Genomic DNA, 27,440 nt, shown 5'->3' on the forward strand with positions numbered 1-27,440 from the left:
AGTTAAACAAAAAAGGTCCCTAGCATCCTCAGCTGTTAGGCGAGCCCTATGTGCCAACACGCACGTGTGTTTGTCCTTACACCTTGTCCTAATGCCTTTGTTTCGCGCACAAGTCATAGGTAGCTGGTTTTTCGCAGAATATTATGTTAACTGCACGAATGCAAGATAATGACTCAAATAAATGGTCAGAATGTTTGTCGTTTACTCAATTTACCAAAAACTTAACTCATCACAAAATAATATGCCAGAGTCCATAAAAAGCCGTGTTTGGAGTTAAACAAAAAAGGTCCCTAGCATCCTCAGCTGTTAGGCGAGCCCTATGTGCCAACACGCACGTGTGTTTGTCCTTACACCTTGTCCTAATGCCTTTGTTTCGCGCACAAGTCATAGGTAGCTGGTTTTTCGCTTGGGGAACAAGTTTGGTCCTTAGGGTAATAGGTTCACTTTCCTATAATTTAAACAAGGATCACCGAGAAAACTGGGACAAACAAAAGTTTCGTAAAGATCGTTTTAACAAGTCTATTTAAACAATTACCACAACGTATTTTGAATGCCGATAATTTGCTTACGACAGCTGATTTACAAAATTTAGTCGCCTTAAATTTATGTGTAGAAACAACTAGATAACTTGGTCATGAAATATTGACACGTAGTGAGTAACATTATTAATATTCCGACTGTGTTAAACTTTCTGAAGTGCGGCTAGCGCAAACAAAAACTTGGAGCTCACCTAATGCTGGATTCGAACTGATTGCAACTCGCACCCTTAAATCACACTCGGCTGACCCTCAACGTATATAAAAGATCTGTTTACATTTACATTACCTTTAACTCTCATTTCATAGGTAAAATTACCTAAAAAGGTTATTTTTCAACTTTCCTTACTGTTGGGATTTTTCAAATGACTCAAACCGATAATTTGGAAATTACTAATGATCGTTTTATTGTTATGATTCTTTGACGACTTTAGAAGCTTACATCTAGAAAGTTCTTTAAATACAAGCTATTGGCGCCCGTAGAAATTATAAGATAGTACAAAAGAATTTTACAAATTTAAACCTTAAAATTAATATACATAATTAACCTTTAAAATGTCAAAACGTTTTAAACACCTGTAGCCCAAGGGTATACTGCACTTTAGCAGAATTCACTTACAATACTATTTTAGAGTATCTTTCTTGAACCAAAAAGAAACAATTGCCTTCTCGTTTACTTTTAATTGGGGCATGTAATTTTTGAAAAAACTGATTTTTTTACTATTTTTTTAGTTTTTACTATTGTTTTACGATGCTCTATACATCATTGCATCATACAGTGGGGACCATTTTACAATATTTCTCCTGTAAACTAGATTAAAAAAAAAATACTTACAAAAATATTATGTCATACGCACTCATTTCCCATTTTATTTTGTTACAGGTCACATTTTCAACTTTGGCACTTAATTGAAATGACTTTAGTTCTTGATTAACTAGGTTAGATGAATAAGAGTAGAGTTCAGAGTCATCTTTTATAAAACTTTTAGGTATACATACAGTTCTGTATATAAATTCTCGGTCAAATCTACTTGTGTCTAAACTGAAATTCTAAAAAAGACATGTTTATAGATAATTATAATATTAGAAAGAATTTAAAGTGGGTATGCACTTTGAACGGTATGAAGTGAGAGAATCTTATCTAAAATAATATAATGATACTAGTAGGTGAGCCACCAAACTAATTTATTTTATAGCTATGTTTATGTACATACAGCAGGCCATAGAGGTCAGAAAAACGAATACTATTATTCAAATTATCGTATTTTATAGTGCGGATTATCGTACTTACTTATATGCTATTGAACAATAAATTAACCCTAGAATAGTACCGATATTATTAGGTCATTAATGGTTCCGTGATATCATATATCGACCCCTTCATAAAATAACGTTGTAACTAACAATTTTGAGTTACAGTGTTCTTCTTGGATAACTGTTTACGCTCTATCTGCCAACATGGTCGGTGTGGCTGTAACTCCAATAATAAGAAAGATTCCGAATGGAATAATACCGTAAATATAAAAAAAATTGAATTATTTGTATAATAACAGAGTAACTACAGATACGACATTGAACCAAATAAAATTTTCGTCGAAAAATACTGTTTTGTACCATAGTGTATCAAAATAATTCTCATATTTCAAAAACTACCTACTAAAACCGTAACTGTTGTTACAATTTTATTCGCTGCATCAGCTGCTACCTTCCGATAATTATGCAGGTAGATACTACACGTCGTGTGTCAATATTTCGCGGCAGTATTGTGAGAATGGACAGTGGAAGTGTGACGTCACAACTGTCAATTACTTTCCAAACAAAAGTTGAAATGCCCAATCTCAAGACTTTTTATGAAATCGTAGGCTTCCACGGCCAGAGTCAGAATTATAGTTTATTCGTCTTCCGGGTTTGGACCGTGTCATTTGTGAGTGACCCAAAAGTGGGTTCATCTCGACGTTTCGCTACAATTGTATGTAGCTTCTTCAGGAGAACAAAAAAGAAAGAAAAAGAAACAAAAGACAGGAAGATGGGTAGTTAGCAACGGTAACTCAGTTACTCAACGCAACCAGAGGTTGCGTTGAGTAACTCTGGTTGCGTTGAGTAACTGAGTTACCGTTGCTAACTACCCATCTTCCTGTCTTTTGTTTCTTTTTCTTTCTTTTTTGTTCTCCTGAAGAAGCTACATACAATTGTAGCGAAACGTCGAGATGAACCCACTTTTGGGTCACTCACAAATGACACGGTCCAAACCCGGAAGACGAATAAACTATAAGACTTTTTATTTTCTATAAAGTTAACATTTTGCTTCCTCTGCTGCTTTTTATTTTAAATACATATAGTGTTTTTTACGATAATACCATCATAATTCAGTGTTCTATTTCTATGGAATATAGTTTAAAAGTTTAAATTAAAGGCATTCTAACCTTACTTTATTGATACATGCATTTTATTGCTATTTTTATAAAACAACATGCTTTATTATTTACACAACCTTGTAAAATTGTTGTAGTAACTATTAGTATACTTAGATATTGCAAAAAGCTGAAAGATTCTGTAAAAAAAAAGTGAAAAAATAACGAAAAATACAAATTTATCCACACTAAACAAGGTTTGTTTGGAAAGTGAAACTGACACATGTCAATAAAATCTACGTCATCACTTCCACGGTCCATAGTAGGGGGAATAGACAAGACAGATCTTGATTGTTTTCCGGCATTTTCCGGTCCCGGTGTTTAGTTTGCAGTAGTATGCAGAAGAATATAATGGTACTAAAAACGTGGAACTTGGACAAGCAAGTTGTTCTTCATTTGTAAATACAGGTAAGGAATTTGTTCTTATATAAAGTGGTTTAAGTTAGGTCCACATTAAATATTTTTTTTATTGTTCTGATCTTATTTTTAAGAGATGAACTAATAACTTTTAAAAAACCATTGGAGAAACAAAATAAAATATTTGATGATTTTGAGCAAAGTGAAATTGAAGAAGCTTTTTCTCCCGACGTTTTGGAGTATATTCCTTCATCATCTGGTAAATTTATTGTTTTGTTAGTCATAAGTTTTTTAATTATTTACAGAATCATCAGAAAGTTCTATTCTACATCAGAATCATTCTGGTTTGGGTGATTACCTTCGGCCGAACAATAATAAATCGACATTGCTATTTATAGACAGTTCAATTTTAAACGACATAATATAAGGGGAAGTCATAAGTATTAGCTTAAAAGGTATAAGACGGGGACGAAAACGTAAAGCAAATAGAACGGAATGGAAAGATGTTATTCGCAAACAAAAAAAAAAAACAAAGGGGAACAATTTATAAATAAAAAAAGTAAAGTTGTAAAACAACGACAACTTAAAAGTGGTTGTATGGACAAATGTATCCGAAAGTGCCAAGAAAAACTGAAGATTACAACAAGACAACAACTTTTTAAAGAGTTTTGGAAAATGGGAGATCACAACCTTCAGACCCAATATATTAGTCGTTTGGTTACTAGACACACAAGAACTCGTATTTTAAATTCATTGAATCTCGAAGGAAGTGGACATTTCAGTATGAATTGCCTATAAATGATAGCCACATTGTGGTATGTAAAAAATGTTTCTTGATACGTTTGATATAACCGATAGTTTGGCGATAACAATGTCTAAAAAGATGTCAAAAAGTGAAGTTGGTATAATTGTTGAAGATATGCGTCGAAAACACACCACTCAGCCACAACGAGTAGCAGAAGAAATAAAAGAGACTGTTCGAAAACATATATCGTCTATTCCAGCAGTAGAGTCTTATTACCTTAGAAAAAAAAATCAACAAAATTATATTTTAAAGAGAAACGGAATATTTCTAAACTTTTTGATTTTTAGGTATACGGAGTGGATGCAGAAAGAAGAACCTATCTCGTCTACTGCAACATTAAGACAATACCGTGAGATATTCAACAGTGAATTTAACATCGAGTTTTTTAAACCAAAAAAAGACCAGTGTGTCTTTTTTTGGTTTAAACCAAAAAAAGACCAGGAAAAGGGATAAAGAGATCGCTAAAAATTAAATGAAAACTATAGTTGCTTGTTACGACTTGCAGAAAGTTCTCACCACACGTCAGTCTGAACTGTCAATGTTTTACTATAAACGAAAATTATGCGTTTTTAATTTCACAATATTTGACATGGGAAGCAATGAAGGATTTTACTGCATGTGGGATGAAACCAGAGGAAGGAAGGGAGCTAACGAAATAAGTAGCATTGTCTATAATTTCATTGCAACTAATGTTTTAGAAGGATATAAAAGTGTTATATTTTATAGTGATAATGGCGGAGGACAAAATAAAAACAGAATAATATTTGCGATGTATTCTTCTGAAGTTGAAAAATTTTCTATAAACATAACGCACAATTATTTTGAGGTAGGTCATTCCCAAAATGAGGGAGATTCCATGCACGCCTTTATAGAGCGACGTAAAAAGAACCAAACAGTTTTTATTCCCGAACAATGGATAAGCTTAGTAAAATGTGCAAAAACATCAGGTAAACTTAACAAATTAAAATTATAACAAAAAACTCTAAAGACGTAAAAAAAGAACATGTTTAAAACAAAAAAATAAATAAATAAAATTTCTTCAGTACAGTTCGTCAAATAGGTCTTCTGTGCTTGGCACACAGGTAAGCTTTGCAGCGGACGAGGCCTCTACCTTCCCTGTTGGTAACTAAAGAGCAAAATTGACATTTTTTGTGGGTTGGATGTTGAGTTTTTTGATTTCTAGGCTACGATGATAGGTCACAATGTAAGTCCAGTAAACTAACGGCGCTATCTAGGAAAGAAATATGAACTACCACATTTCAATCATATTTTGTTCTTAAAACGATACGTTTAATCAATAATGCTGTGTTAATTATATATTGATATAATTAATAAAATAAATTTTAATAAAATTTTTAAGGTAGAATTTATTATAAAATAATTATAAAATTTACGTTATTTTAGATTTAAAATCTGACATTTCATTCATTTTTGTTTTTGAAATGACAGGTTCAATTTCAACAATATTAATTACATATAATAATACGTATTAATTACATAATTAATCAATAATACGAATATTTATTATTTTTTCGAAAAATTGACAAAAATTTTGGCTACTCTAATTTGAATGTAAGATTTATTTAGCAAAATAATTTATAGCATTATAAGGAAAAGACAGTTAAGATTTTATTTCACGTATAGGGAGCTTGCGCATCCGTTTATACGTATTTCAGCCCAATAGGCATCATCAGAACGGCTTTCGCAAACGCTCTGAACGTGAAATAAATCTTTTATGTCTTAGGAAGCAACTCTAACATGGCTTCGTATAGACGCAATGTAACGACATCTAATATTAAAATCGTAGACTAATTTTCGAAACCAAATTCAAGAATTCCGCTTTAATCTGTACCTTCTAAGAATTGCAAGGCAAAACAGACGTTAATAAAGATGTTAAGAGAGACATGGAGAATCTAAAAATTGCATTCCACAACATATCTCCTCACCTAAGAAAAATTCTTAGCGAATTGGTTCCTAGTACTCGTACAAAGTATGTCGAAATAACAAGGAAAATACAGTTAAGATTTTATTTCACGTATAGGGAGCTTGCGCATCCGTTTATACGTATTTCAGCCCAATAGGCATCATCAGAACGGCTTTCGCAAACGCTCTGAACGTGAAATAAATCTTTTCTGTCTTAGGAAGCAACTCTAACATGGCTTCGTATAGACGCAATGTAGCGACATCTAATAATAAAATCGTAGACTAATTTTCGAAACCAAATTCAAGAATTCTGCTTTAATCTGTGCCTTCTAAGAATTGCAAGGCAAAACAGACGTTGATAAAGATGTTAAGAGAGACATGGGGAATCTAAAAATTGCATTCCACAACATATCTCCTCAACTAAGCAAAATTCTTAGCGAATTGGTTTCTAGTACTCGTACAGTGTTATTTTTGGAATGCAATTTTTAGATTCCCCATGTCTCTCTTAACATCTTTATCAACGTCTGTTTTGCCTTGCAATTCTTAGAAGGCACAGATTAAAGCGGAGTTCTTGAATTTGGTTTCGAAAATTAGTCTACGATTTTATTATTAGATGTCGCTACATTGCGTCTATACGAAGCCATGTTAGAGTTGCTTCCTAAGACAGAAAAGATTTATTTCACGTTCAGAGCGTTTGCGAAAGCCGTTCTGATGATGCCTATTGGGCTGAAATACGTATAAACGGATGCGCAAGCTCCCTATACGTGAAATAAAACCTTAACTGTCTTTTCCTTGTTATTTCGACATACTCTGTACGAGTACTAGAAACCAATTCGCTAAGAATTTTGCTTAGTTGGAATGCAATTTTTAGATTCCCCATGTCTCTCTTAACATCTTTATCAACGCCTGTTTTGCCTTGCAATTCTTAGAAGGCACAGATTAAAGCGAAATTCTTGAATTTGGTGTCGAAAATTAGTCTACGATTTTATTATAGCATTATGTTACTTCTGTTTTCTCAAAAGTGAAAAAAAAGACAAACGTAAGCGTCAAAGTTGTGGATACACCAGCGCAAGGAAAATTAGTCCAAACAAGCAATAGAGTTTTCACTAAAAATATGCTTTTTAAAAATGTTTTGTAAGATTATTATTCTTTTTATATAGACATAACTCTGTCTGTTTTTAAATGTGTTTAAATGTGTAATTGTATGCTAAATTATTTAAATAATTATTCCGAAATTAAAATGAGTTGTTGGTTGTTACTAATGAATATATCAATGATTTGAAGTAATTTTTATTTTACATGTTTGTTTTATTCGTGCATAATATGATCTGCATTTAACGCATGCTACATACAAAGTATAGCGAACTTGCTCGTGTGAATGGGTTTACTCTTATTCTGAATTGTTGAGAAATTGTTGGAGAAGGATATGAGAAATTTACTCCCGTTTACTAGAAAAATTAGAGGAAGTAAGAAAAAATCAAGAGTCAGGAGAGAATCAGACAAAATTGAGTGGGGTGACTGTAAATGGCAGTTGGTTGGATCTCCGTTGCATGGCGACGGGAAAAATCACAAGTAATAATATAACCATTACTAATTGCCCAATCAATTATGCCATAGAAAATTCTAAGAGACCATTAACCAGTTTTTTACTAGCCGCGATCTTCAAATGACTCAGCTGATACCTACTGATTATAAGTGTATACTCCTTGTTTTGTGGAGGTATAAAATAAAACAATATCAGGCTTGCTAAAGTATAATTTCACTATTTGAGAGAGTGAGTCATCGTTTAAAGACCCAGAAATGCGGAAAGCCATTTGGAAACCCAGTGACGTACACTTACTTTTATTTTAACGTTAATTATATTTTATTTTTCAAATATTAATGTTCGAAATAGGCCACAATATATTTATTTACAAGTTTTTACTGACGTTTCGATCTCTATATCCAAAGACCGCTTTCAAAGATATAAATGATAGTAATATTTTTTTTATTTGTTTATTATTATATATTTTTATAATCCTATATTGTTTATTTTCTTTTTTTTTTTCTATCTTTAAAAATGGAATAGAGATCGAAACGTCAATGTATTAAAAAATGTAAATAGATATATTGTGGCTTATGTCCAACCTTCTCCCTAAAAATACAGAATGCCACAAACAAGCAGCTATAGAAAAATAAATATATCTGTCATTTGTATGTTTGAAAACGGTCTCTTTATAGAGATCGAAACGTCCGTAAATTAAACATTTGAATAAATATATTGTGGCTTATTCCCAACATTATTTCTAAAAATACAGAACGACAAGCGAAAAGCCATAGAAAATAAATAGTACTATCATTTGTATAATTGAAAACGGTCTCTGGATATAGAGATCGAAACGTCAATAAATAAACATATGAATAAATATTTTGTGGCTCATTCCCTACATTCCCCTAAAAATACAGAATGCCACAAACAAAAAGCTATAAAAAAGAATTAATTTTGCAGAAAGTTTACTGATACCAACCGGCTGTCGCGGAAGTTACGCTAAAACGTCTTTTGACGTGACCCGTCCTTAAAGAGTTACACAATGAAATTTTTTTAAAACAAATTTTAAGACAGTTTCCACACAGGTATGTCTTGTGGCGCGATACTTTTTTTAAATGGGTAATCGCCAAGAGCTATATTGTCTTATTAAATAAAATGAACAAAACACTTAAACAGTATAAATCAAAACAAAATAAAATCCTATAAAACAAAATAAAATTCAATAAAAACAAAATAAAAATAATGTTTGATGTGTTTAAACACAAACAATATACACACTTACTATGTTCTTCTCGTTTTTTTTTGTTTTTGGTTTTTTTTTATGCTGATGTTCTTATTAAACTATTAGAAAATATTATTCGCTGTCTAAACCTGAAGATGCAGTGCTGCTATCGCTGTCATTATCTTCACCACCTGGTGTAATTATAATTGGCTCTAGTAAAACTTTGATATGAGTGTCAAGTTCCCACATACGATGTTCTTCTTTAATTATGTGGCCTATACATTTAGCCCATTTCTCTGGAGTTACATGGAGGATTGCTTGAATCAAAAGTTTCTTAATTTTGTTTAATTTGAACGTTTTGTTATTGCGTGCTACTTCTCCTTTCACTTGCTCCCAGATAAGTTCAATGGGATTAAGTTCGCAATGATAAGGTGGTAGACGCAGAACTTTGACACCATAATCTTTTGCAGTTTCATCTACAGCATATTTAAGATATTCAATTTTCCTTAACCGTGCAATGTCAAGTAGTTGAATTTTGAGCATTGATTCTTCGTATGCAATCCCCTGTTCTGTAAGCCATTCTTGAATTCTCCCTTTCCGCCATGCCGTCGTCGGTAATTGTTCTAGTCTGCGGCTATGATATGGCGCATTGTACATAACAACCACAGACCCAGATTCCAATTTTGGTAAGATTCTCTTAAACCAGCGCTCAAATACTTCAGAAGTCATTTCTTCATGATAATCACCTGTTTTTTTCGACTCAAATTAAAGCAAACCATCATCAAGGAACCCTGTATCACTTCCTATATGGGTGATGATTAAACGCCGTCCCTTTCCTGATGGAGCCTTTAATCCTGTAGACCAGCCTTCTATAAATGCTTCGCGTTTACTTTTTACATTTAAATCTTGCCAAACTTTTCCAACTGTATGACCTTCGTTAATCCAGGTTTCATCCAAATAATATATTTTGCATCCAGTGCTGCGAATTTTTCGTATTTCTTCTAAATATTTTCTTCTCCACAGAATAATTTCATTTTTTTCTAATAGCATACTTTTTCTGTTGCGTTTTACGTATCGAAAGTTCATTTCGGGCATGGTCCTGATTAAGACTCTACGAGATATCTTGGGTAAAGAGTCATCATTTTCGAGCTCTTGAGAAATTTTTTTCAGTGTTGGAATTTCACTCCGAAAATAAAATGAATGAATTTTTCGACGTATAATATTCCTTGTCTCGTCATCCAAAACAATGCTTTTCCTACCTCTAGTTTTACCTTTTTCTTGCTTTTTATTTTCCGATGTATTTTTAAGTACACGATAAATACAGCTAACGGATACTTTTGTTAAACTGCTACAAATGTCGACCGCTTGGTTAACGTTTAATGCCATTTTTCTGCCGACAATTCCTTCATAAACGTTTCGTATCATTACCTTCTCTTCGGACGTTAACATTTTCCGTCTCTTTTGCGGCTTTTCATTCTTTGAATCAACATCAGAATTTTGCTGTCTTCTCTTGGAACAACTCGGTTTTTCGTCCATTGTATTTCAATAATCTGAATATATACTATATATACATAAATTTCAAAGAATATAACTAAATATTTACTATAAAACGACACAATATAACACTCTTATTATCTATAACACGTTTTATCAATACTACAATACAGTATTGATAAAACAGTATTGACAACAATAAGTTTACAAACTTATCACATAAAATATACTCACAAAAATACATGCACTATTTACCCATAGAAACACCAATGTTTTCTTCGTTCATTTCTTGGGCAAAAAATAATAAAAACTAGTTTTACTGCATGTCTGGATCCGAATTGTAAAATCGAGTTCCCTCGCTAATTCCAACATTGCCAAACGATTGAAAAATAATGGTTTAAAATATCGATTTTTATTTTATAAATTTAAATACGTAACGAAACGGAACATATAAATAAAATTTATTTTATTACAATTTTGTGCTTAATTTTTACTATTGAAAAAATCATGTTTTTTTTTTATTTTTATGACGGTAATAATCGCTGCGTGGAAGAATACAGGTTTTGTATGACCATAATTACTACTTGTGAACAAGATTTGGCTACACTGTTCGACAACTTCTGGTCAAGTCTACTATAGAGAAGCACAAATAAATATACTACTTTATATATTCTGTAATTTCTTATGAGGAAACGCAAATTGCAATCAAGAAAACAGGCAGTTTTCGAGGGCCGCTGTGTACATTTAAATTTGAGGATATTCCGCGTTTAAACTATGATATCACTCTTCTGAATTGAGGGTTTCTACTATAGCATATTTATCAGGTACATGATAACTGAAATGTTTTGTTTTTATTTAATTATGAACAAGTATTATCAACAACTCCTCACAGACAATTCGTCTCAAGGACTAGCAACTCTAGTGGAGTCCTACATTGCTATGTGATAAATTTCTTTTATAACTTAAAGATCATAGTTTTTAAATATCAAAGATGTAATTCAAAGTTAATCTAACTCTATTTAAAGGGTTTTTACCCACATATTTGGCTTCAAACATGTAAATCCAGATAGCACTGATGATGGAATAGTTATTCTGAAAACCTTCTGTAATGTAGCCTAATAGGGTTTTTGTATTATTATATAATTTAGGATTTTTTAAATAAACAAATTTTGTGATACATGGTATACAGACTACAGAAATTTAGTTTCCTTGTGAATTATTTTTGTTTTGGAAAAATTGATGCTAACTTTTTATTGTCATCGAAGGCAAAGTCATAACTTGGAACAAGTTTTTTTTTTAAACACTGACATTAATACGAAATGTCAGAGTTGTTTTTTCTTAAGGTTCAACCATTGTCAACTTTTTTGTAAAAGCTTTTCTACAAGATCTAAGCTTCTGATGTATCTCTTAATTAATCAAAAATTCAAAACGTTTTTGAGACATTGTTACTCCAAAGATGGGTATTCCAAATTGTTTTGACCATAAATTCAAGGTACTCAGGTACCCAGTATTTAGAACAATACTCGAATATAAAAGACCGAATAATGCCAAAATCTCTTCTTTTCTTGTAGCAGTTGTGCAAGTTTGAGTTCGACTAAATTTGGTAGATTGTTTAGAGATTTCTTGGTTTGTGTATTGAGTAATACAGGCGATCATTAAATCGATGAAAAAGTGTTTCCAAGCCAAAATCACTTCTGGTGTAGTTGAAGCGTAAGCATTTAGACCTGATAGACGAAATCATGTGTTTTGTTTAACTGAGCGAATGTTCTTTGAGAAAAACGGAATTTTATGCAACTTAAAAGCATTTCTCCATTTATTACTTCTCTTCTTTGGAACTTATCAGATGGTTTGGTTCTGGAAAGTATCAGAATTTTTACTTTCACTAAGCTCTTTGTCTTTATCCTCACTTAAACACTCAGATTATCAATTACTTAAAGAGACATCTTTATCACTCTCAATAACCTCATAAGCACTCACAACTTCTTCAAACTCAGCCTGAGTTAAACTCTAACGCTTTACTTGTTGAAGCTATTTACTTCTATATTCAAAATTATAATGGGAATTGTAAAGTGGTGTCGTAGATCACACCGATGAAAATTTTAAAATACAGACATATAAGCGCCCGATAAACAGTCACGGTTACAGTTAATTTAAAACTAAAAGAGGTAAAAGTACTGAGAATCTAGGTTACTCCTCTCTAGAAATTTGATGACTGCATCTAATTAAAATTGCGGAGGGTCGCCGGCGACACCAGTGTGCCATCCTAGGCTTAAAAAAGTAGAAAAAATATTATGTATTTAATATTTATATTAAAAAAACGAAGACAAATAAACAAACAAATATAATAGACAAACAAATAATTTTAAAATCCACAAGGAAACTAAGTACCTGTAGCTGACTGTATATAAATGTATTTACCATGTATGACAAAAAATTTATTTAAAAATCATTTATAAAAGCTATAATTAAAATATCCAATCGGGCTATATAACAAAACGTTTTCGGAATCCATTTTTCATCATCAGTGTGCCCTAAAAGTATATAACCACTTTAATTAAAGAAAACATAAAATTTAAAATTTTGACTAAGATCAATACAAAATGAGGTTAAACTTACTAGATGTACATGTTTTGAGCCACTAAATATTTGGGTAAAAACGGGTTAAATGTTATTAATTTGAATTTAGGTTACATTATTGGATCTTACGTTACGTTGTTAAAGTTACAAATGGCAATGATAACATATCAACGTAAGACTTTACAGGAGGTTGCTGGTCCTGAGACAAAGTGTCTACGAGGACTTGTTGATAGCAACTGATTGAAATGACAATATTGACATGTTAGGATGGAAGACGGAACAAAGCAGTCAGTGTAACTTGAGGTATTTATCTAAATATGACAGTAGCCAGCAATATTTAAAAGATGAATTAGTTAAAATTATAATAAAACAACAGTAGCAACCATCAATGTTGTAGTTTAAATTATGAATTTGTCCTAAATTTACGCCAAGAAAATTGAATATCTATTTTTCCATTTTCCAGATACCAAATAAAGGGCCTTTTGAAAAAATCTTTAGTTTACTAGCACTTAATTTAGAAATTTGTATAGTTGGTTTCCTATCAATACCCACAAAATTTCACCAAACTTCAGTCCACCTACATTTAAAAAATAAAAATTTTTTTTTCAATTTTCCGTAAATTTAGGACAAATTCATAATTCAAACTACAACATTGATGGTTGCTACTGTTATTTTATTTTAATTTTTAACTTATTCAATTTTCAATATTGCTAGCTACTGTCATATTTAGACAAATACCTCAAGTTACACTGACTGCTTTGTTCCGACTTCCGTCCTAACACGTCAATATTGTCATTTCAATCAGTTGCTATCAACAAGTCCTCGTAGACACTTTGTCTCAGGACCAGCAACCTCCTCTAGAGTCTTACGTTGCCATGTTATCAATTCCAATTGTAACTTTAACATCATAACATATAAGATCCAATAATGTTACCTAAATTCAAATTAATAACATTTAACGGGTTTTTACCTAAATATTTAGTGGCTCAAAACATGTACAACTAGTAAGTATTAACCACATTTCGTATTAACCTTGCTCAAAATTTAAAATTTCATGTTTTCTTTAATTAAAGTTATTTTATACTTTTAGGACACACTGATGATGGAATATGGATTCCGGAAACGTTTCGTGATATAGCCCAATTGGGTATTTTAATTTTATACCTTTTATAAAGGATTTTAAAATGAATTTTTAAAATTATTTTAAAGTAAAAAACTATTTACTATTTAGTTATTGTGATTTCAACTTCTTGCGGTTCATCATCAGCTTCTTTATTGCATAAATTGATTGTATTAATAGTTTTAACCATTATTTCTCTCAGTTTAAAATTAAGACAACCCTTTTGAAGATAAACTGATTGGTAGAAATGCATAATGCCATATAAAGTGTCTTACCAAGCGGTTCCTGCACTTCGTATTAATTAAATTTATTTTTAAAAATTGTCTTTCAAAACTTGAATTTAAATGAGGTAAACTTAACACAGATAATTCAAAGTCACTAAAATTGGCAAATAGACCCTCAATATTTTTTATTAGGCCACTTTAAAATACATAGAATTCATCCAGATTTTCTAATTCTATTGAAATATCCTGATAGTGTTAAAGTTTCCTGAATTCGTCATCCATATTATGCATTGTTTGTAGGTCTTGAAGATTATAAATTTCCGCCAATTTTGACATGAGTTAAAAGATTTTGGCAACGGTCAAATCTACTTTTATTTACAAGTTAAATCTGGCCAACAACGCTTTTTCTTATTTGTCAACCATTTTCTATTCACTTCTAAATGTAGGTCCCAAGTGCTTCAATCTTTCTCTGTCTTGCGTCAATCTAATTCACTGTTTGCCTGCCACTGCTTCTATGTCATCTACTCATCCCTTTTGTGGTCTTTCTATGCTTCTTGTCGTCCTCCGTGTTCCCCATTCTAGGATTCTAGGTATCCATCTGTTATGTATAATGATGAAATTCTAAGAAGTCTCGATGTTCTCCAAATTTGCCATGAGAAACTGATTATGATGATAAGTCAACAATAAATAGATTTTTGAAACTTTGTTATTTGTAAAATTGAATATTGTTTACCAAAATGTACCTAAATATTGAATATAGTGACACGTTATTTACATTAGTCGAGTATTTAGAAAACTTTATTGCAGCTTTTAGAAGCATATTTCCTAGAAGAAACTTACCAACTAAAAAAAAATTATAGCCGTTGAACGACGTTGTCGAAAAACCGGGAATGTGAAACCAAATAAAATAAATTCTGATAGTCCAAGAACAAAAAGAACAGTTATTTTTTTATATAATTATGTTTTTTTATATTTTATATAATTATTTACAATCTACATCATTACAAGGTATTTAGTAAATGTGTTACAGGTTTTGCGCGTGAAGGAGAGACATCCAATGATGTCTCACCTTATTCTATTTTATTTGGTTTAGTTTTGAAGTAAGTTTAGGAGCCAGGTTCTATCTAGTCTTCTTGTGGCTGGACCATTGTTAAATAATTTACTTACTAGCTCATTTTCATGGTCCATGGTACGTTCATTTTGTGAGTCCGTGGCTCGATGGATTTCTTCTCTGATGAAAGGAATCTTTAAGTCGTAGTGACGTGTTTGATTATTTACTTACCATGGTGCATCCACTATCGATCTTATCACTTTAGACTGGAATCTTTGGATAATATTCAGCGACGTTGGCTTTGCACAGCCCCATAGGTGTAGTCCTTAGAACCAGATAGGTTTTGAGTATGGTTTCGTATAGAAAAATTTTGTTTTGGATGTTAAGTTTTGATTTACATCCAAGGAGCCAATACATTTGCCGGAATTTTAAGTCGAGCTGTCTTCTTTTGGTCTGGATATGTTTCTTCCAAGTGAGACGTTGGTCAAGATAAAGGCCAAGGTATCTAGCGTTTGCTACTGTTGGTATTCTTAAATTTTCCATTCTTACAGGTGGGCATATGTTGTGACGTTTGGTAAATATTATTTGAGTTGATTTTGTTTTATTAACTTTTGTTCTCCATTTCGTATACCAATCACTAAGTATGTTCAGATGATGTTGCAGGTTTTGTGAGGCTTGTATGGGATCTTTATTTACAGCTAGTATTGGTACGTCGTATATATTAGTCTCTGGTATATCGGCTGTGTAGAATGAAAAAAGCAGCGGACTTAGGACACCACCCTGCGGGACTCCGGAGTTGATAGGACAGAGGTTGGATTTTTGGTCTTTGAATTTTACAGAGAAATATCTGTTAGATATGTAGGATTTAAGTAGGAGAAAATAGTTACTGGATAGTGCTATTTTTGCTTTGTACCAGACCTCTGTATCAGACTTTGTCAAAAGCCTGTGAGATGTCTAGAAATACAGCGTTGCAGTATTTCTTTTCTTCAAGACATTTTGATATTTCATTTATCATTTGATGCACTTGTTGGGTAGTGGAGTGATTTTTCCGAAAACCAAACTAATCTTTTGGAAGTAATGTTAGGAATTCATGATCTGCGTATATCCTTTGTAGCATCAATCTTTTAAAACCTTTGCTAACGGTTGGGAGTAGGCTGATGGGTCGATAAGACGTTACTTCATTGGGCTCTTTCCTGGCTTGAGAATCATAATGACTTCAGCAAATTTCCATATTTTTGAAAAATATGATAAGCATAGCATGCGTTTAAATATAACTGTTAGCAAAGTAATGGTCTTGCGAGTCATCTTCTAGTGGAGTAAAAGTTTTAATTGGGAGGGACATTTGACATGCTGCGCTAATTAGTTCTTCCACTTCTTCATTAGAGTCTTCTGGCTCTGTTTAAAATACGTTTGTAAAATGTTCAGCAAAGACGTACTTTTTCTTGGTTGGAACAGGTCCATTCGGCATTTGGTTTACAGATGGGAGATATAGTTGTGTATGGTTTCTTAAGCTTCTTAGTCGCCCTAGGTTTCGTTGTTTCCGGCTTTGATGGCTACTCCAAGTTGCCTAGGTAGTCTATTGAGTATAATTATGTAGATCTATGTTGTTTCTAGACCTTTGCCAGGTTCTCCTTGCACGACTTTTTTAAGCAATGAGTTGGCGAATTTACAGAGGAATATTTGTGTTATGTGTTGGTTTGCGTTTAGTTCGTGGTGTAGATTGCCATACCGCTTTTTGCACAAATGTGGTAAAGTATTGAGCTGCTGTATCTACGTCATGTGTTAATTTGATCCAAAGATTAAGATTGGTGTTTTCTTCTAGGTAGGATTAAAAATCTACCCAGTTGGATCGGTAAAGTGGGTTCTTGAAATAAGCAGAATATCGATTTTATTCAGGTTTGTGAAAGTAATTACTTCCTGCTTATGGTTTAGCAGGCCATTAGCGTTCCATGTGGCAACAACAAAGTATGTTTAAGAATTTCTTTGGTTAATGACTTGTGTTAGTAAGTTTAATACCATACTATTTTGTTTCATGAGTTGCGAGAACATGTTTTTGAACTCGTTTAGAAATGTTAATAGTTGTTGCTCTATATTAGTTTTAGATTTTGAATCGTGGTTGGTTTAATGTGCTGTCACGTTTGCATATGTTCTTTGACGGTTTTGTAGAGTGGTGTTTAGATGTTTTGTTTCAGTACATACATGTGGGCTGTTGAATGTTGTTCTTTAAGGCTTTTGGTTTCCTCTTTTCTGTGTATGTCTGTCTTCTAATAGTGTTCTGTAGACTACACAGCCCTTAAAATTAAGAGGGTGATCTTGTTTGCATAGTGCACTCTTAGCTAGAGTGCTTCTAGGTTTTTTACAATCTTTTGTGTCATGTTGCCTTCCACGTTTAATGCAGTAATGAGGTTTAGTGCAATATGTTTTACAATGGCCGTATGATTGACATCGCATGCATTGGATGATTAACTTTGTCTTGTTTGGTTTCTCAACTGCTATTTTGGTGTGACATAAGAATTCTAAGTTAAATATGTCTTTGTTGTTACTGTTGGGTTCAAGGTCTATAAAAATAGAGATAAGAGTATATTGCAAACTTTATGGCCGGCTTCTTCTAGTTTCTTTAATATATCTGTTCTGGATATAGAATGATGGATATGTCTTATTACCACTCTGTAGGCACATTTTTTTTTATTTGGTAAGTGTGGTGAAGTTTCTTGTTCTCGTAAATGTTTTATCAGTTTACGGTATGTATCTATTGTATAAATATGTTAAAATATGTCAGTGTCGTTTGGTAGAGCTCTGGTATAGTAGGTTTCTTCCTCCAGAATATGTGATTATTGACCATATCGTTAAAGTTTTTGACGCCATATACAAATATTGGAGGTGGTTTTGGTATTTTCTGTTGTTTTTCTGTTTTTTTTTTTGTATTTTTGTTGGTGGTGAGCTTGGAGAATTTGGATTGTTATTTTGTTTTAAAAAATTTATTTTTTTTGACTACTTGCCATGAGTTTTTATTTTGGGTTTCTTGATCGTCGCCTTCGCTAGACTCTATATCCAAGTTTTCTGAATGTGTACATGCAAGTTTGAGCGCTGTGTTTGATGTCTGCCCACGGTAGATGGGTTGCTTGGGCTGTAGTTAATTAATTGGGGTTTTAGTGGAAATTATTGTGACTATGGTGGAAGAGTGAATTGGTTTTGTAGAATGTTTGATATAGGAGTATTTGTCGGTTGCCATTATATATGGTTTGGTGCATGTTTATTGTGTGTTCTAGTGGCGAATATTGTTGGGGAGTTGGGTACATGTTCCTGAATGTTTGTAATGGACCTGCTACTTACCTGCAATTTCTGCTGATACTTTAATAGACACTGATTGTTTGTGTTCCTTGTGTGTGAATTGTTTATTTTAGAAAACAGAATTTGGTACGTCACTGCCACTTCTACTGTTTATTTTAATAACTAGAACTTTAATAACTAGATTTTAACTTGTTCAGATAGGTGGTCACTTTTTGCTATTGCACTCGGCGGAATACGTCCTTTCTCTACAATATTTAAGTAACGACAGACAAGTCCAAGAGCTCTTTCCAGACGATCTACCGATTAAAGTGGATTTTTGTGAAACATTGTAAGAAAGGACAAACATGTTTGGGCAGCAACTTTAGGTAACCAATTAATAGGTTAATATAATATATCTGGAAAAAATTAAATGATAATATATATCTTAATTTTTTAAACAATCATTTATTCGAAATATCAGAAGATTTACAGTTAAATGTTCAAAGATCCTAATTTTTTTATGTACGATGAAGCTCCATCGCACTTTGATAGAAGGTATCGTAATTGGTTAACCTTTAACTACACGCGCTGGCGTATTTTGTACGCCAAATTTAATAATTGTACTACAAATATATTTAAAAATTTAAAGACCGACAATGTTTATGTATCTAACCTATCACTGGAACGTGCTTTACAACTGGTTTTAGTTTCAGTAAAATCGGCGTTCTGAGAAGGTCGTAATTAGCCGTTTTAGTATTTGTTGTTCCCGGTGGTGTACAAAATACGCCACGCGTGCAGTAATGTAAGTATAATCGTTCAATTGTTTTTTAATAAATATGGCACAAAATTAATTTTTCTTTATAAAGAATGCTATTTCTCATGTAGATAAAAAATTTATTAGTAATTTTATTTTTCCAGGGATCAGATTCCAGTTAGAAATCCCAATCGACTTACTGATACTGAACTCCAAGCATTCGCTGATGCATTATTTCGAGAAGAAAATGAAGAAGTAATTGGGGGAGATCCTGATACTTCGGACGAAGAAGTTATTTTTAACGAAGAACCTAGTTCTGATTCGAATAGAGAATCAAGTGAAACTTCTAGCGAAAATGAAGATGAATTAAGTTCAGAAGACTTCTATGAAGGCAAGGATGGCATAAAATGGTATAAGTCTTCTTTGAAAAGTAAGTTTAGTAAAACTAGCAAATCAAACATTGTAAAAGTACTTCCTGGACCCAAAGCGTACGCTAAAGATATTACAAATGAGGCAAGTGCTTTCACTAAACTATTTACTAATGACATTATTGAAAATATTGTTGTTTGTACCAATATGCAAATAGAAAAGATGCGTCCGAACTATAATCGCGAAAGAGACGCCAGAAATACAACCAAATCTGAAATTATGGCATTGATAGGACTTTTGTTTCTAACAGGGCTTAAAAAACAAGGTCATACACATTTTTTGGAATTGTGGACAACTGATGGAACGGGCTCAGAAATTTTCAGAGCTTGCATGAGCTGCAACCGATTTTTATTTCTCTTATGTGCTCTTAGATTCGACAATAAAGAAACAAGACCTCAAAGAAAAGCTACTGACAAACTTGCCCCTGTACGATTTATGATTGACCGCTTTTCCGACAATTGAATGTGGCAGGAATAAATAGTCAAATATTGTATAATTTTGCTCACTCCAACAGTCCAACTAAGTTTAGAAGAAATTTTTTTAAATCTTTATCGATATCATTGATGAAACCACATCTTTCAGAACGAGCTGAAATAAATACTTTGCCATCCAACATAAGGCTTTTTCTAAATACATATAAGCAGCCTCAAATCGATCAACCGAATGACGAACCACCAGCCAAAGTACGAGGAAGGTGTTTTTCTTGTGGTAGACAGAAAAACAGGACTACAACGATAACCTGCAGCATTTGTCTTAGATCAGTCTGCAAGGATCATTCTGTTGCTGTTGTCACTTGCACACAATGTCAAAATAAAGATGACAGTTTGAATAACGTGTGATAAATATTTATCATTTTGACTGTTATTTTTTATAGTAGTATTGTGTATATTTAGTTTCAAAAAATTTGTTGATAACAATTTCTTTCTATATGACTTACTCAAAATGTTTAATATTATTAATATGTTAATAAATAAAGTTTATAACAGACAACTAATTGTATTTTTTCAAAAAAAAAAACTAAACTGCTGTTTTTAAGTGTATTCTCTAGTGGTGTATAAAGTACGCCACGCGTGTACTTATGTTATACCTTGATGCGCGAGTAGTTAAAGGTTAAATAACTATTTTCTGAATTAATGGATTAGTAGAGGTATAGAAGCTACGATACATTGGCCTCTTCAATCATGCGATTTTAATCCTTTGAACTACACAGTTTAATCGTATCGTAAGGAAAAAGTCTATGCTACATAGGTAAGTTCATTCAAGAATTAAAAGAAAATTTAACGTCACTTTAACGATCATAGCTGATTCCAACCGTTTAGAAGATTAATGAACTCATTTAGAAAAAAGGATAAACTTGTGTATTCATTAAAATGGCGGACATTTTTAAGACTTCCTCTAATTGTATTATATTTTATGGTCTATTTTACACAGGTCCTTTGTATTCTCTTTCCGAGCTGCCGTCAACAAAATTAGTATACCCAATTTGATAGCCAACGCACGATAATCAAGCAAGAATAAAAAAGAAGAAGAATGGTATATTTTAATTTTTTACTTATATTTGTTTTTAATTAATAACTTTATCATTACTTTATAAACGAATCGGTCATGACTTAATAATTTTCGAATAAAAATATTCCGAAAATGATACACATTATTATGTATTACCAAGAGTACCTTTTTGGTGTAGAATTATATAATGTCTAAGTTTACATAAAATTTTAGTTAATTATTTTACCCTTAGAAAAAGTATGTTAAATAACACTTGATACGAACTTTCTAAGTAGCGCCCTATATGAGAGCCAAATATAAAAACAATTTTAAGAAATATATCAGCTTTTAAAACGTATTCGTATAAAATTTCATTACAATGTTGCCTGGCGTTTCGGAACATTATAAATGTGTAATTTTTTTATTCAACGCCCTTTATTTTAAAAACGGATGTCGTTACAAAGCAGACACCAATTATTTTTCATTTTTTTACCTATCCTAGAACATACTTTATTAGTGAATATGATACTTAAAGTACTAATTAACATACCAAGCTATGAATCTGACATAATAATGCACTTTAGTTAAATGTGTAAGTACTTAGTTTATAATACGTATACTATGATAATAAACAACAAATCCAACCAGGAAGTAATAATTACTTTCGATATAAATAAATATATAACCGTTGCTTACATTAATTTAAAAACAACCTAACAAATCGACTAAAATCTTTTATTATCAAACGCTCGGTTTCAACAAGATAAATCAGAAATCTGTTTCAAATTTTGGCTACCACAAAGCAATTGAAGTGTTTGGTGCAAAAACCAGTTAACTCCATTTTTAAAAGGAATTTAAACATTCTGGTATGTGTGATAGGTAACAAAACAATCAATACAGAGACCTAAGTTACATTTTTACACATCGTATATGTTGAAATTTTGCAAAATCTTCCAGCACTACGTCTTCTTTTGTCGTTTAGAATTTTATCCACTAGGTGTTCTATCCTATCATATCTAATTTCATCGGCTACTCTTTGCGCATTAGAAGATGCAGATGTAGTTCTGCCAGTGCCTTTCCGAGATGACGAATATTCTTTAAATAAACTTACACGATAGACCTTCCAAAGTGTATGTGGGACGTCTGAGAGTTGTTTTTCGATATAAAAACCACGCATTATTGACTGAAACATCAAGAAGCCATGTAAACAATGCCCAGTATCATTTTCCGTTTCTAATTTAAATCCTGTACTGTCCAATATTCTGGTCCAATCGATCAGTACCACCCATTTTTTTGTTATACTCTGCAAGTACTGCTGATCTGCTAACTTGTATGTGTTTTTTTTTGTTTTGCGAATACCGTCTAACATTTGTTATTGGTTTGATGCCATATCTATTTAAAGCAATGCAGACTAAGGAATTTTCGAAGCACTTTGCTACCAGTACAACATCCGTCTTACTAATAGTTCTTTCATAGTATTGTCTTTCCTTCTTCTGAAATCTTTTTTAGCTAATAAAGGACAGCTCCTAGGTAAACGGTTTTCCCTTATAGTCCCCTTGCCTCCGTATCCCTTTAGACGCAAATAAGGCAATAAACTGAACGTAGTAAATAAATTGTCAAATTAAAATAAAAATGGAAAATATTTTAGATTATCAGGTAGTTCTTCTATCATTTTCACTAGTGGTACTGCCGGCTCTTCAAAGTTTCTTTCTATGTCAATATCAGGAGTTACAGATTTTTCTTGATATATTTTGAAATCAATCCAATAGCCCATCACCGTATTTAGGCATCAGACTAGTAGTATTGGACCACACTTTCGTCGAAATCCAGATCTTTTTCAGGAACAAAATACTTTCTTAATCTGTCTTTACCCCTTATTTATAAATGGCTGTATTTTTCAGAGCTTATCACCCTTATCAATATTTGCGTTAGAATTCAAGTGAATAAGCCTCAAAATTTGCTCAAATCTGTTGCGTCTCACAGCATTATATATAAGTTCGTTTCTAGTGTCAAGACTTTGCTCTTAACACATACGCTTACTGGAAAGATTATTATAACCACTAAGAATCAATATAGCAATGAAACATATCATTTCCTCTGGCGAGACTCCTGAGTCGGATAGGTTGTTGAAAGTAGCATATGGGTTTGTTTCCTGTACCAGGATTAAATAATTTCTTCATCTATGAACATTTAGAATATATCAACAACTGATTTGTTTTCAAACAGTGAATAATTTGACTCAGGAAAGTGTTTCTCGTTATATGTGAAATCTCCCGAAACCCAATCCCGGGTTTCAGAAACTTTTGGATATATCATATGAGCAGATGTAATATCGATATCACTTGCCAAAGAAAGGTTATCTTCTGTCAATTCTGACTGTTAAATAGGAATTTATACTCCTAGTATAATTCCGTTAGCAATTCTAACTTCTGCATCGGCAAGTAGCTGACGTTTGCTCAAATTGTCGAAATCTCCGCTCTCGTCCTAATCTCCGGAATCCTCATTCGTCAGAGTAGCCGGATCCGGTGGCGCTATATAAATTGCCTTTATAGAGCTATCTATCTCGTCATATTCTCCAAAGGCTATATCAATATGAACAGTCAGGCCTCTTTAAAGAACTGCAGCAAGGCCTCTGAAATAAAAAACAACAGCAGGTACATAGTGCATTTTTAAATTTCCCATTTTTAAATTTTAAAGTTCCATAAACACTCTGTATACTAATACTTCGAAAAATCTTACTAAAAGTACCATACAATGAAAACAAAACATATGATATATTGGTACAAAATAACTGAAGAATATGCTTACATTACATCCTTGCATTACAAATATTATGTAACAGTCAATTTCCTAACCGAACTACTTTTTTATTTAAAAAAATATCAAAGGTTTTTTGTATATTTGTTTTCTAATATTAGCTTTATTATACAAAATAAGATTTATATACTTACTCTTTATCAACGAAGTCCTTTATTTAAAGCTTTATTTCTTTCGGTATATTTTATCCAGGCACAGATTCAAAACAAAGTTCTAATAAAATCGCACATTTACAACGATGTAAACACTAGCACCTTCTGACAAGAACTGACCTGTTTCAACAGAAAATTCGCGACGTAGGCCATAGAGGATCTATTTAGATGGCACCACTTTGCCGTTACATAATCGTAACGCTAGGAACTAATGGGTTAAATTTAGTTTTTATATTCATCGTATAAAATAATGTTTGCACATTTTTTGTTGCAACAATCAGCCATCTTCAACAAATATTATGATAAATATATGGGCTAAGGAGTTAACTTCATCAATCAATACGAGTACTTAGGTGCATGAATCGGTCAATGCCAGGAAATGACTATGGCCACCAATGGTAATATTGGCAACATCGCGAAATGAGATCACGGGTAATAGCAAAGGTAAGCAGAATAGCATAGCATATATGGCATAGCATTTCAATTATTTGTATTGAACATTGCAGTAGTGTATCGAAGGTAGGGGAAGGTGGCCATGAAACGGACGTGTTATGAAACGGACAGTCGCTGTAACTGCTTTAACAATGGGAGAAAGTCCCATTCCCATTCCCAACTCCTTTCTCCCATTCTGCAGTTGCAGAACACTGCCAAGAAACCGGTCATTCCATATTGTTCAAAAAAAACCCATATTATTTCTAAGAGCCCCTTCTTTTATTCCAGGAAAATCCGCGAATCTCTAGAGATCCGAAAAAATCCACATAATATCAATCGAGAGGAAGGATACTACTTGTCTCCCATCTGGAATCTCAGTCTAGAGCCGCCGTCCGGTCCCGCTACCACGATGCAGCCACATGATTGGCCAGCGCGCGCTTCTTGACGTTCGCGCCACGGAGTGTGCCGATACGTCCCGACACGACAGGTCACCGCGACTATAAATAGAGCGGTAGCGGAGTAATCGTCGGATTCACTCCCCGCCTCTCGACGCGTTAGTGTTCTGAGCTGTTGGACGTGAATCCCTGTCCTGGCATTTGGTTTTCACCTCTGGCTGCGTTAAGTAGTTGAGTTACTGTGAACAAACGCCCATCTTGGTAGTTAGTATTCGCCTCTGGTTGCGTTGAGTAACTGAGTTACCGTTGCTAACTACCCATCTTCCTGTCTTTTGTTTTCTTTTTCTTTTTTGTTCTCCTGAAGAAGCTACATACAATTGTAGCGAAACGTCGAGATGAACCCACTTTTGGGTCACTCACAAATGACACGGTCCAAACCCGGAAGACGAATAAACTATAATTGACGAAACTGGCTGCAGTACCTTAACAAATCCTCCTGTCATTTTAGTGAAAGGAATAAAACAGGTTGGCCAAGTAACTTCGGCCGAAAGAGGCAATTTAGTGACTATGGTAGGTTTTATGAATGCTTCTGGGGACACAACTTAGGTTTAGTTAATTCCAGCGGTTGGATAACAGAAGAAGAATTTCTATTAGCAATTAAACAGTTTATCAAGTATACCAGTCCGTCCAAAAAGAAACCGTGTCTTATTCTCTTAGTAAATGAAACAAATTTTGTTTTTTTGTTATTTGGTGAAAAATTCATCTAATAATTTATTTTTATCTGACTCATTTATATTGACAATTCAGACATACATTATACATTTTAAAGTATACGACTTTAAAATGATATTGCCAATATTGTTGAGTTGCGTTCCTGGGACGACTTTATTTTTAAGATAGCTCATTCGATTACATGAAATCAACTTTAACTTGAGAATATCCATCAGAAAAAAATCATAGCATGTAATTCGTTTTTAAAAAGACAAACACATGCCATGCTGACACTAAAAATCCCCTATTAGTGATTCCATAGTAAATTATGAGGGAAAAACCAAGAAAAAAACCTCAATAATACTATCCCGACATGGTAAGTATTTGGTAGTGCATTTAGTTTTCTTTCAATAAAAACCAAATTCTAATTTTATATGTTTGTTATTTAAAAAACATAAATGATGTATCCTCTATAATATGTTACCGACTTACTAATACTGGTATTTTCCTTTTAATAACTTCCTCTTTTAATATGGGTAACCAGATCCTACTACATTCTGCCAAACAATTTGCGACACAATTGGCAAAATTAGAGGCGCTTCTTTAATTTTTCCCTTTTTACCATCCGTTTCTTTTAGTACTATATTTGAATCATGAAAGTAGCGTCATTTGCTAATGAGGCCTATATCCATGCTTTTTCTACGAAAACTATAATAAAAGGATTTGCTAAGACAGGTACTGACCCAATTAATAGAAATGTATTTTCAAATGACGATTGTTTACCATGTTTTGTTACGGATAGACCAAATCCATGCTCATCAACCGAGGAAATTGCTGACGCACAATCTTTATTGACATTAAATGAAAGTAATGATCTTGACTTACCTTCTACTTCAAGAGATGTTCCATCTACTTCAAGAGATGTTCCATATGTACCTCCACAATAAATAAGTCCCCGAAAATCAAAGCTAGGAGGATCCAGAAAAAGTTAAAACTACAGTTATCACATACACTCCTGAGAAGGACAGACTGTTGGAGGAAAAAAGTAGCTGCTCGTAAAGTCACAAGAAAACGTATTCAAAGTTTATGTCAAGAATCAAGTTCTGATGACTCAAGTACAAATATATCTTTATGCGACGCTTCCTTTTAATACATTTAGCGAAACCAAAGATAAAAATACAATAATAAAAAGAAAATTAAAAATAGTTCTTGAAAAAAACGTAAAACAAACAACAAGCGTTGAAGAAGACTTGCATCTTGATGAATTTGAGAAAGCAAAAAATATAAAGAAGGAAACAAATAAAAATCAGACAAAATTTGTTAATGAAAAAATGAAAAAAATGAGACATGCGGAGTGGGTAATGGAGACTACACTCAAAGTAAGATAGACTGTTTGCAATGTTATATGTGCAAGAGGTGGAGTCACGGATCTTGTGGCCTATAAGGAGTTCGCCATTTCTTTTGTAACAATTGTAATTAATCCCTTATATTTTATGTAATGCTTTTAAGTTGTTAATAATGTTTTTTTCATATTTTTTGATAAGTTTCATGAATATTACCTTAGTAATTGGGTTAAGTAAACTGCTGTCCTTTTAAAAACACTAGCTGTCCGTTTCAATACACCGAAGTAGTGAAACGGACAAATTGACTAATTAGTTTCATGTTTTGTAATGTCAAGATGTTTTAGTTTTAGAAAGTCAATTTTTATTATTAACGAGAGGTTAAAAATGTACTTTTTACCGAA

The 27,440-nt window shown here is 32.8% G+C and overlaps 1 protein-coding gene across 1 annotated transcript in view; it reads right to left on the reverse strand.

Moving 5' to 3' along the window:
- Positions 1–27,440, reverse strand: part of LOC140440627 (O-acyltransferase like protein-like) — a 151,920-nt gene that overhangs the window by 87,943 nt on the left and 36,537 nt on the right. The window contains exon 3 of the mRNA XM_072530991.1: positions 1,372–1,586. Within this exon, the coding sequence (XP_072387092.1) occupies positions 1,372–1,586 (215 nt within the window). The remainder of the gene's footprint in view (positions 1–1,371; positions 1,587–27,440) is intronic.

The sequence above is a fragment of the Diabrotica undecimpunctata genome, chromosome 5 (assembly GCF_040954645.1).
Source record: "Diabrotica undecimpunctata isolate CICGRU chromosome 5, icDiaUnde3, whole genome shotgun sequence".
NCBI classification, from domain to species: Eukaryota; Metazoa; Arthropoda; class Insecta; order Coleoptera; family Chrysomelidae; genus Diabrotica; species Diabrotica undecimpunctata.